General features: G+C 38.3%; 1 protein-coding gene across 1 annotated transcript; it reads right to left on the bottom strand.

The window, feature by feature from the left end:
• Nucleotides 1-482: 482 nt before the first annotated feature.
• On the bottom strand, nt 483-2,871 carry LOC124720185. The gene is made up of 5 exons (XM_047245509.1): nt 2,785-2,871; nt 2,496-2,655; nt 2,194-2,410; nt 1,865-1,990; nt 483-938 (listed from the first exon to the last, which is right to left on the bottom strand). The coding sequence occupies exons 2-5, from the start codon at nt 2,576-2,578 to the stop codon at nt 483-485; spliced, it is 882 nt and encodes a 293-aa protein (XP_047101465.1). The 5' UTR covers nt 2,579-2,655; nt 2,785-2,871.
• Nucleotides 2,872-12,823: the final 9,952 nt, after the last annotated feature.

The raw sequence follows: 12,823 nt of genomic DNA, 5'->3' as shown, positions 1-12,823 counted from the left end.
CAAAGCATTGTAAACATATGTACATATTAAATCTCAGAAGAACTATACAAATATCTACATCAATCCACCTCAATAGAATTTATGTCATTAGTAGAAGATTAATTATTTGTAACTAGTCATACCATTGCTGAAAAAAGGCTGAAATTTGTTTTTCAGAGACAATTAAATTTTCTCTCTTAAGCCTTTCATAAAATTTCAGGTTTGAGATAAATAGAAGTCTTACAGCAGGGAAAAAACGTTTATTTTATCAATATTTCATATGGCAGTGGAATGATGTGCTATAAGTAAATGACATAAATGAAGTAATGGAATGACAATTTTATAATTCAATGACTAGCATAATTCTTTACTGTATGTTGCACAACAAATAAAGATATTGTTGGCCAAGCTGTTAGTGGAAATTAAAGGGAACTTGAAAGAAAGGAATAAAGTAAATAATTTTAAATACCATTTATTTTCTGTACATTATGAAAATCACAAACTTACACAATTTCACTGTCACTCGAGTTCTGCATTTGCATCTGCAGATCTTTAAGTTTTGCCTCTGTTGTTACATTAACAAGGTCTCTTATTAACTGCATTTTGATTTCACTGCTCTTGATTTCCTTTGCAAGGTTACCAATGAATATCATGCAGCTATCCATAGTCAGCTCTGCCGAAGGTTGTTGGCGGTCTTGGCTGGCACACATTTTATTAGCTATGACCTCAACAGCACTCATGTACCCATCACCAGGCCTCTTTCTTCTTCCATCCCTGCTTTGAGTGGCATGGGTAGGTGGTGGTGGTGGTGGTGGTGGTGGTGATGTTGCTGCTGCTTCTTCACATTGTTCCCCAATGCATACATCGTTCAGCACATCCACATCAAGACTATAACAGCCTTCGATGTTTTGATGTGGTGATGGTTGTATATCCATACTTTGAGAAGAGAGACTGCATGTCTGTAAATTGCAAAACGTTCTGAAATTTATTGCAATACTATAACTGAATGAAATGCATAACATACCAATGCACAGTTGAGCATACTGAAGTTTTGTAAATAATGTAAGAGACAGTTACTACATAAGGGGTAACATCTATATTTTGTTATTATAAAAGTGGGGGGGGGGGGGGGGGTGTTCTTTGCCCCAATTTCAGGGAAACTGAGGGAACTTTTTCCCTCTGACAAATTTGATCAAAATAGCTCCACAATATTTTCATTGCTGTCTTTCACACCTGAAGCAACTTGGGATGAATCATAACACATTGAAAGGAATACTGCTTACGAGATTAGTGTTATTACAGTGGGTATGAATGCAAACAAAAGCCAAGAGCACACCAATATGCAAATTACAATGCACACAAAATTTGAAAGAATTCCAGTAATGCATAACAAATGGAACATTTGCTAAAAATTTCACAAAACGCTTCTGAACTAGTAAAAGGTACCAGTAAACAACCTGATAGAAGGAAGAAACCAGGCAGTGCTTGATTATTCTAGTGATGAAGACCTATCATAAGAACAAATTGCAGATGAAGTTCAGATGAAGACTGGGAATCATACAGAAGAAATAAAACCATATCAAAGCCACAGAGAAAACTGACACCTATCCACAAGCAAATTAGGCCTATTCCACACTAGGGCTACTTTGCTCAAATTTTTAAAAGGTTAAAAAATTTAAAAAATACTCCCTTCAGGGTTTACTATGGTTCTTAAATAGTTTCGAACAAATAACCTCATTTTCAAAAGTAATTTTACAAAACTACTACCCACTACATGATTTTGTATGAATAACTACGACAGTGGAGCACAGTATTGTAATTGCATTTATAATGTGTCTAAGACCCATGAAATTCAGTTTTTGTCTTAAGTAAATAGGTAACTTACCTCTTCACTTTCATTGTCCTCAGTCGTTGAATGTTGAGTCAGGCCTATGGCTGTACTTTTTCGTGGTAAACAATGATCCGCCAAAAACATTAACTTCTCGTAATACCATAAAGATGGTTTGTATATCTGAAAAATTGTAAGTTCATATTAACATAGTAAAATGTACGTGGGAAAGCTACATCGTAATCTATTACCATTCAAGATTATGTGCTTTCAAAAATCGGGTGAATATTCAGTGTGATATTTCTAGGAAATAGTCTTAAATGTGTCAGATTTTTGCAAGTAGTAGGTTTCTACATTCAACACAAAATTCATAGTTTTGTACTTACGTCGTTCATCCCAGCGCCACTGCTTTTCGTTGATTTTACTTTGGCGTGCTCCACTTTAAACTGAGTTCGTAGATTGTGCATTTTACTGTAGCACTCCTTGCTCGTCGTGTACGGTCGAACAACACACACGGCACTTGCAACTCTTTCGAGTGCTTCTGCACGCAAGTGTTTATTGTAATAATTTGGGCTTTTCACTGCGTACAGACACTGTTCTTCCCTATAAGCACATATCAAAGTTTCAATTGCTTCCTTGGACCACTGCGGAGCCATTATTTAATGATTATAATAACTTCCTACCGCACCTCACAACAGCAGAAAAGGAACTATGAACAAAGGCTTCCAGCTCAAGCTTTCCGCGTCTGACGTCACAAACGAAACGTATCATGATTGGCCAACGCAGGTAACATGCAGGGAACCTTGCAAGAAAAATAGCACCGGACCCATCCAGTAATCTGTAAGAAGCTGGTATGTAGCCATAAACACAAAGAAAATTAATATTATATCTCCGACCATAAGAAACACATATCACTGATTGTTCCAAACATAAAAATTAATCCATCAGCTATAATATGTAAATTCAAAGTATCTCACCAGTAAACCAGCACAAATTCTTCCAATAGCAGCCTGAAACATTCAATTCATGTCAACCAATTCACTAACCAACATCCAACTCAAGAGAGGGCCACCAAATGCTACAGCACACCATCTACAAACACAGAGACAAAAACATCAAACCCCACCATGACATCACACACCACATCACAGTTATGTCACGGGCCTAAGCAGATGGGTGTAGCATCAGACCCGACCGAGTGCGAATAACCTTACATTATCACCAGATAGTAAATGGTGACAATGACTGCCAATTGGCAAAAAACAGGAACAAATTATCTAGCATGAAGCTTAAATGCTGTTGGAACTTTTGTTCAGAGTGTGAGTCTTTTGGTACAATCCAAGAATATCAGTACTGGCTGCTTTGCACTTGGAAATCTTTCTCACTGTACTGGCCCACAAACAGGACTCACAGCATAATTTTATTAAATCTGTCCTGCAGCATTTTCTCTTTATGTGCCACAGCTAGGATATAAAATTGTACATTCTAACACTGAAATTGTTATACTTACACCCTAAACCATTTACTCCCTAATCGTAATTGTGATTAATAATAAGGAGTGCGTTTAGTACAGACTGATTTGATTTACGGATTTTCATAATGTCAGTCGAGACATTCGCATGAAGACTTACCTGCTATTTCTTCAGCATCTTGATTTGCAAATGCAAATTTCCCACAGTATCTTCAGTTCTGCCGCATGTCTCCTCCTGCTGTTGGTGAGTTTCATCATTAAATACTTTGTAAATGAAGTTCAAGAACTGGCTTAACAAGTCAGAATGTTTAAATGAGAGTTAACTTTCAAGAAGCCTTGCACACTCTTTAAAGCAGTACTATACAGTTAATCTACAGTTCATGACCAATAAATTGTGGTCAGTGTCCACATCTGCCCCTGGAAATGTCTTACAATTTAAGACCTGGTTCCTAAATCTCTGTATTACCATTATTTAATCTATCTGATACCTTTTAGTATCTCCAGGATTCTTCCAGGTATACAACCTTCTTTCATGATTCTTGAACCAAGAGGTAAAAAGACGAGGCCCATGAACCATGGACCTTCTCGTTGGTGGGGAGGCTTGCGTGCCTCAGCGATACAGATGGCCGTACCGTAGGTGCAACCACAATGGAGTGGTATCTGTTGAGAGGCCAGACAAACATGTGGTTCCTGAAGAGGGGCAGCAGCCTTTTCAGTAGTTGCAGGGGCAACAGTCTGGATGATTGACTGATCTGGCCTTGTAACATTAACCAAAACGGCCTTGCTGTGCTGGTACTGCGAACGGCTGAAAGCGAGGGGAGACTACAGCTGTATTTCTTCCCGAGGACATGCAGCTTTACTGTATGATTAAATGATGATGGCGTCCTCTTGGGTAAAATATTCCGGAGGTAAAATAGTCCCCCATTCGGATCTCCAGGCGGGGACTACTCAAGAGGACGTCGTTATCAGGAGAAAGAAAACTGGCGTTCTACGGATCGGAGCATGGAATGTCAGATCCCTTAATCGGGCAGGTAGGTTAGAAAATTTAAAAAGGGAAATGGATAGGTTAAAGTTAGATATAGTGGGAATTAGTGAAGTTCGGTGGCAGGAGGAACAAGACTTTTGGTCTGGTGATTACAGGGTTATAAATACAAAATCAAATATGGGTAATGCAGGAGTAGGTTTAATAATGAATAAAAAAAATAGGAGTGCGGGTTAGCTACTACAAACAGCATAGTGAACGCATTATTGTGGCCAAGATAGACACAAAGCCCATGCCTACTACAGTAGTACAGGTTTATATACCAACTAGCTCTGCAGATGATGTAGAAATAGATGAAATGTATGACGAGATAAAAGAAATTATTCAGGTAGTGAAGGGAGACGAAAATTTAATAGTCATGGGTGACTGAAATTCGTCGGTAGGAAAAGGGAGAGAAGGAAACATAGTAGGTCAATATGGATTGGGGGGAAGAAATGAAAGAGGAAGCCGGCTTGTAGAATTTTGCACAGAGCATAATTTAATCATAGCTAACACTTGGTTCAAGAATCATAAAAGAAGGTTGTATACATGGAAGAATCCCGGAGATACTAAAAGGTATCGGATAGATTATATAATGGTAAGACAGAGATTTAGGAACCAGGTCTTAAATTGTAAGACATTTCCAGGGGCAGATGTGGACTCTGACCACAATTTATTGGTCATGAACTGTAGATTAAAACTGAAGAAACTGCAAAAAGGTGGGAATTTAAGGAGATGGGACCTAGATAAACTGACTAAACCAGAGGTTGTACAGAGTTTCAGGGAGAGCATAAGGGAACAAATGGCAGGAATGGGGGAAAGAAATACAGTAGAAGAAGAATGGGTAGCTCTGAGGGATGAAGTAGTGAAGGCAGCAGACGATCAAGCAGGTAAAAAGACGAGGGCTAATAGAAATCCTTGGGTAACAGACGAAATATTGAATTTAATTGATAAAAGGAGAAAATATAAAAATTCAGTAAATGAAGCAGGCAAAAAGGAATACAAACGTCTCAAAAATGAGATCGACAGGAAGTGCAAAATGGCTAAGCAGGGATGGCTAGAGGACAAATTTAAGGATGTAGAGGCTTGTCTCACTAGGGGTAAGATAGATACTGCCTACAGGAAAATTAAAGAGACCTTTGGAGAGAAGAGAACCACTTGTATGAATATCAAGAGCTCAGATGGCAACCCAGTTCTAAGCAAAGAAGGGAAGGCAGAAAGGTGGAAGGAGTATATAGAGGGTTTATACAAGGGCGATGTACTTGAGGACAATATTATGGAAATGGAAGAGGATGTAGATGAAGACAAAATGGGAGATAAGATACTGCGTGAAGAGTTTGACAGAGCACTGAAAGACCTGAGTTGAAACAAGGCCCCGGGAGTAGACAACATTCCATTAGAACTACTGATGGCCTTGGGAGAGCCAGTCATGACAAAACTCTACCATCTGGTGAGCAAGATGTATGAGACAGGCGAAATACCCTCAGACTTCAAGAAGAATATAATAATTCCAATCCCAAAGAAAGCATGTGTTGACAGATGTGAAAATTACCGAACTATCAGTTTAATAAGTCACAGCTGCAAAATACTAACGCGAATTCTTTACAGACGAATGGAAAAACTGGTAGAAGCGGACCTCGGGGAAGATCAGTTTGGATTCCGTAGAAATGTTGGAACACGTGACGCCATACTTACCCTACGAGTTATCTTAGAAGACAGATTAAGAAAAGGCAAACCTACGTTTCTAGCATTTGTAGACTTAGAGAAAGTTTTTGACAATGTTAACTAGAATATTCTCTTTCAAATTCTGAAGGTGGCAGGGGTAAAATACAGGGAGTGAAAGGCTATTTACAATTTGTACAGAAACCAGATGGCAGTTATAAGAGTTGAGGGGTATGAAAGGGAAGCAGTGGTTGGGAAAGGAGTGAGACAGGGTTGTAGCCTCTCCCCGATGTTATTCAATCTGTATATTGAGCAAGCAGTAAAGGAAACAAAAGAAAAATTCATGGAGAAGAAGTAAAAACTTTGAGGTTCGCCGATGACATTGTAATTCTGTCAGAGACAGCAAAGGGCTTGGAAGACCAGTTGAACGGAATGGACAGTGTCTTGAAAGGAGGGTATAAGATGAACATCAACAAAAGCAAAACGAGGAAAATGGAATGTAGTCAAATTAAATCGGGTGATGCTAAGGGAATTAGATTAGGAAATGGGACACTTAAAGCAGTAAACGAGTTTTGCTATTTGGGGAGTAAAATAACTGATGATGGTCGAAGTAAAGAGGATATAAAATGTAGACTGGCAATGGCAAGGAAATCGTTTCTGAAGAAGAGAAATTTGTTAACATCGAGTATAGATGTAAGTGTCAGGAAGTCGTTTCTGAAAGTATTTGTATGGAGTGTAGCCATGTATGGAAGTGAAACATGGACGATAACTAGTTTGGACAAGAAGAGAATAGAAGCTTTCGAAATGTGGTGCTACAGAAGAATGCTGAAAATAAGGTGGGTAGATCACGTAACTAATGAGGAGGTATTGAATAGGATTGGGGAGAAGAGAAGTTTGTGGCACAACTTGACTAGAAGAAGGGATCGGTTGGTAGGACATGTTTTGAGGCATCAAGGGATCACAAATTTAGCATTGGAGGGCAGTGTGGAGGGTAAAAATCGTAGAGGGAGACCAAGAGATGAATACACTAAGCAGATTATTTTTTGGGGTAATTCTTCTGATTCAAAAAGGGTATTTTTGGCTCAAAAACGGGCTGTTCGAGCTATGTATGGTGTAAGTTCTAAAACCTCTTGTCCACCCCTTTCAATAGTCTTGGAATTTTGACATTGCCCTCACAGTATGTATTTTCTTTAATGTCGTTTGTTGTTAGCAATATTAGCTTATTCCCAAGAGTTAGCAGCTTTCACTCAGTTAATACTAGGCAGAAATCAAATCTGCATGTGGAATGCACTTCCTTGACTCTTGTGCAGAAAGGAGTGCAGTATTCTGCTGCATCCATTTTTAAGAAGCTACCACAAGAACTCAAAAATCTTAGCAGTAGCCCAAACACTTTTTAAGTCTAAACTGAAGAGTTTCCTCATGGCCCACTCCTATTCTGTCGAGGAGCTCCTGGAAGAGCTAAAAAATTAAGCAAATTCCAGTGTTACATTCTTGATTTTCTTTATTTAAACTAACGACTTGTCGCCTGAATATGTTTCTTATATTTCATTTCATCTGTTTCTACAATCGTGTTATAATTTCATGTATTGATTCGTTCCATGACCCTGGAGACTTCTCCTAAATGTGGTCCCACGGAACAATAAATAAAATAAGGATGTAGGTTGCAGTAGGTACTGGGAGATGAAGAAGCTTGCACAGGATAGAGTAGCATGGAGAGCTGCATCAAACCAGTCTCAGGACTAAAGACCACAACAACAACATTTAAACGATTTGACTGTGTCAAGCAGGACGCTATTAATTCTGTTTCCGAGTATTACGTGTTTCTTCTTCCTATTCATCGCCTACTCTAATGCTCAGGGTACGCTAGTATTTTGCTTTGTGCTCACTTTAACATAGACTTTTTTTTTAATTCTTACTGTGTAGTACTGTTATGTAGCAATACCCGTCAGGTTGATGTCTATGCAACGCTACAAAAATCTAGTAAGAAGGAATACGAAATTCTAGCAATAATTGAAAATGTAATAAAGCAGTTGCCTATGTATACCAAAACTAAGGATAGTAAGTTATTTATGACAGTTTGGGGGGAGGGGGCTAGACCTCGGCGTATGGAGTACTTTTAGTATCTTCGAATATAAATGGCGTCTTGTAAGTAGCCATAAAGGGTTCCACTCACTGTCCTGTAAATAAACCTGCACAATAACGCCTTTTAAATGATCTTCATGAAAGAAATGCACGCGACTACGTTATATTTCCCCGAATATGGATCTCCTTCTGTAGGTATCAACGCAAAGTCATGTGAGGAGCTAAAATGACAAAAAAAATCGGTGTGCTGCTAGTCCGTAGTTTAACAAAGAATAGCATTCTGTAAATTTCACCTCAGCTCTGCGCTAGAGCGTGGGACCGCCAGCGACTGCTCGAACGAACCTAACCGTACGCCGCCAATCCAACAAGTTTTCAGCCAATCACGAACTGTAGATGGCGGTAAAAGATGGGAGACCTTGTTTTCGCCCGAACGAACTAGCCCAGTTCTGAGGCAGCGTGTTGAGCTGACATCTGTTGGCAACACCGAGCAACACTACAGTACTCAAGCGATGCGTATTTTACTTCGCATTGGCAAGTTTAGCACGAAAACGTTGGAAGTAAGACATCTTCGCAGGTATATCAATTTCTTATTTACAGTTTGGTAACAAAATAGGAATAAGTGCCAACGTCTTTTCATTATTTGTGAAGGGTATACTTCATGCCCACAAAGTTTCTTGGTAAGGCGTTCTTTAGATATGATAACTTGGAACGATGTGTAATGATTGATGTTTGCTTATTTAGAACGTGGAATCAATTTTTGGGAGGCTCGGAGAATATGATCCGAGCACATGCTCTACATGCAATAGTATGGGCGGCGTAAGGGTTCGTGTTTTAACAGCACATCGCGCAGTTGGAATTGATACGTCATCGGAATTGCTGTGCCCATAATTTTCCATTCGTTAGCCGTACTTGCGACTACAGCCTGGAACTTCCTCGGTCGATAAATGATCTATCATCTATGTGCTTGGCTACACACACACAATACATACACGAAACTGAAGAAGGTTAGCATTTCTTAACTTCGCCTTTCGAAACAGCAGGAAATTTCGTTATGGGAAACCTATATCGAGTTTACAGTAAAGCAGCCCAGGTTACTTTTATTTTCCCGTTTAATTTTCTTCTCTGCCCAACCCGCAACTTTATCGATTTGTTCGCTGCATATTAGTTAAGTTTTTGTATCGAATTTCAAGCATACTTTCCAACTTGCTGTTATAGGGTCTTACTTCGAGTGTCTCCAGGTTTATGTGGACTAGATGTAAACAGCACAATGCCGTGAGCCAAAGCAGGGTGCTTCACGTAAAAATTCTTCCCACGTTTCGTATTACCCAGTGGAAGTCCAGGCAAGCAGAAGACGGCAGGAGATGTAATGGCGATGCTAACCCAGCCAGCTGCACGTAGTGTAGAGGAGTGACGCGAGAGAGCAGCAGCGTAGCCGGACACGCATAGTACGGACTGCCACCGACAGATGGCAGGTGCGAACTGCAGTGCATAAATCTCTGTAAAGGGAAATTATGGCCAACTTGAAATTGGGCGCCATTTTCGAACGACTGCGCCGATGGTGATACATTAACTGCTGCAGCGTATTTAGCAGTGTTTACTGAAGGAGTACACTCAGCTCTCCAATACACTGCTAAGACTAATCAGTGGCTACAAACGGAACATGTCGGATATTTTGCAACAAAAAATCAACAAATTAAAGCTAAATGAGTCGAAAAGCATTTGCTGCTGGGAGCACAACAGTTTTTTGCCTGCTATTCTTTATTAGTAGCGAAAGCAGATATCGCAGTTCTTGATGCGGTATCGAGTTTGAACACCTGTTTTCGTAATTAGCATTAAATCGGTCCTATCCAACTGTTAGTAAGACCAATGTTAGGTCGCAAGTGCAGGGAAGTATAAGTCGCTAATTTAAAGCTCTATATCAGCTTACCTCTTGTTCCTGCTACTTCGTAGTACGAAAATTCGCCCAATGTCTCTTGTTATATGAAATGAAGCATTGCATTCACATATATATGCGCGGTACCCTAGTAAATAGAATTGACAAACGAGGCTTTATGATTAGGCATGCTTTATATCTTTGTCAGGCCTATCCCACAAAATTTTTTCTGCAAATTCTTCATAGCATTAGGAGAATGATTACGAAAGTACAGGAGAATACAATATGTTTCAAATGTGTTGAGGTAAAACTAGTCGTATGATCAAAAGTAGGCTGTAGGGAACTGTAACAACTGTACTCTTATTAGTATACTACAAATTTTTGGCCAGGTTCCATCAGAAATAATAGTCTGACAGTAACGTCAATATTCACTGAATATAAGGTTGTAGGTTCCGTACGTGCATCGTGCATTTTTTTTTTTTTTTTACGTTATAATGTGTTGAACAAAAACAATTTCTTGTCGTGAGCATCCTAAATATACATTTAAACCATAATCTACAGTCAACCAGGTCAAATTTTTTTACCAGTCATTATAACTTTGTACACCACCACTCACTATTTTTCGTTTTATCTGCTAACAGAGGCAGTTTTGTCTCTAAGATTTCTATTTTGTAATTAGACTACCTTTAAACCATCCTATTACCTCTTCTGACTTTTCTTTGCTGTTCAGATGGATTGGAAACTAAGTAACATAAATGTAAAATAAGACAAAAGACCAGAAATGAATGAAATTAACTGAATGGTTAAATCAAGTTCCTGCAACCTTTCCCATTGGGACCAAGATAAACCCAAAACCAAGTAAATGTATAAAAACTCTAGCTGCAGTGTTCAGAAATTGAAATTAAAATAATGAGCCTGGAGATGCTGCTGATAGTAGCACGAAATTAGCTGAATTAGGTGTAAACAGCAGTCTCACAGGGAACTTATAATCATTTCTGTCACTACCAATAAGGGAACATGGTTCTAGGCTTGCTGATAGATTTGTTCGTTAAATTTACATTTATCTTTGAGTATGGCTTTCACATAAATATGTCATTACACTGTATGAAGGTAAATCACACGCTGGAAATGTCACTGTAGCAGATATGTAATGCAAGTATATCTCATTTAAAATAAGTTGCAATTGCAGGATCAAGAAAGGGGAAAAGAAATAGGTTTTGGCTTCAAAGCTAAGGTGGAGTCTTGTACTGTAAAGACAGTGTATTAACAGAAAAGCTTAATCTCGCCCAATACCTGTTACCAGAAAGGGGCGTGGTCCATAATAGCAGTGAACATTTACGCTAAATGTCTGAAAATGTTTGATGGAATGTATTTAATATATGGTATTACTGAAAGTGTTGTTCTACTTTGAAGACAATGTGTGCGCTATTATTTGTAACACGTGTTATCAAAAATATCCTTAACGAATGTGTTATTTTTACATTTACAACCCCTTAGCCTAAAAACTGTTAATAACAGGTCTATATAAATATCTTTAAATTTCAAAGTAAACCTGCATTACTGAAATAGAACAATTTATTTAGGCTTCTTATTAACCACCGATTTACTTTTGGAATGGCTTAAAATTACCCAGAGTATTTTATGTAGGTAAAATAATGTGTTGTCCAAGACTGACATAAACTTAGCCAGAATAGCAGAGCAACTTTTATAAATATTAAAATATAACAGCAAACAGTCAATTTGTCTATATTTTTACTATAAAAAATGCTCAGTAACTGTAACTACAACATGTGTTGCAACAAGTAACATATTTTGTGGGCAGTATTTTCAAAAAATGGTCTCATGGGGGGCAAAGTTCCCCAGTTGACTGCATTTCCATTCACATATTCCCAGTCTTCAACATAAAATGCTAAATTTTGATAATAAATAAAAATAACAGTTACAATACAAAATATGCACGACATTTACTTGTAATGACGTTTACTTTTTACCGTGTTTGGAAACAAGTATTCTTCAAAAAGTATTGTTCAGCAGATTTTGCATATGTGCTATTTCATTCTGAGCTAGAAAAGAGTATAGAGTACAAGCTAATGTTCTTACTGAGTGAATGTATACTTTTTTCCTCTCTACAATATTATATAAAATATGGGTACATTGTATGTATAAAAAGCTATTAAAATCCAGAGAAAAAAATAAACGACATAAATGAAGCACAAGGAAGAAACATAGTTGGTGGCAAAGCACAGAAGTCAAATATGTACACAGGTCGAAAGGTGAAGTTTTTATTTTTATATGCATCAATCTGAAACCTGGAGACTGACATAGTTTACTTGCAAATAATATACGATATAATAAAAATACTCCATACTCAGAAAGAAACATAGAACAAAAATTTATAAAAATCACTGTGATTGAAACAATAATGAGACCACTTGAAGAGAAAATGGCAACCAAATGAAGTTTGAATGTCAATTTTTCAAATCATTTACTAAAGAGTGATTTTGGAAATCACAGTTTCTGCAGTAACTTTCTCATGGCCTGCTTCTACTGCCTTGTGTCACTACACCCTGATATCTTTTATTTCCCTCCCTTGGAACCAGATGAATTCTTGTTGCCAGGAAACTGTGAATTATTTTCTCCTGTACACTGTGGCAGGCTGGGAAAACTACTTTCTCTTTCACTGATGCAGGCACGGCAGTGGCTACATCACAGAGCAACAATTCACCTGAGAGTAATTTCTTCTTGTTGCTTCTCAAACACATCTCTGCCTTTTGCAACACACTGAAAACCTCACTTGATGGCTCAATAAGTGAGGTATCTGTGAAGGACTTCATATGTAAAAGCACGTTCACACAGGTACAGAGATTTTCTTTGCACGCTATTAGGCGCTCCTCGAAAAATTAACAA

Source organism: Schistocerca piceifrons, chromosome 11 (assembly GCF_021461385.2).
Source record: "Schistocerca piceifrons isolate TAMUIC-IGC-003096 chromosome 11, iqSchPice1.1, whole genome shotgun sequence".
In the NCBI taxonomy this organism is placed as follows: Eukaryota; Metazoa; Arthropoda; class Insecta; order Orthoptera; family Acrididae; genus Schistocerca; species Schistocerca piceifrons.
This window is presented reverse-complemented; position numbering and strand designations above follow the sequence as displayed.

Excerpts from the sequence above, each read along its gene's own strand:
- LOC124720185 (XM_047245509.1), bottom strand. The coding sequence starts at position 2,578 with ATGATACGTTTCGTTTGTGACGTCAGACGCGGAAAGCTTGAGCTGGAA. Across the intron at positions 1,991-2,193 it reads GTGGCGCTGGGATGAACGAC|ATATACAAACCATCTTTATG; the intron begins GTAAGTACAAAA and ends ACAATTTTTCAG. Across the intron at positions 939-1,864 it reads AGGACAATGAAAGTGAAGAG|ACATGCAGTCTCTCTTCTCA; the intron begins GTAAGTTACCTA and ends TGCAATTTACAG.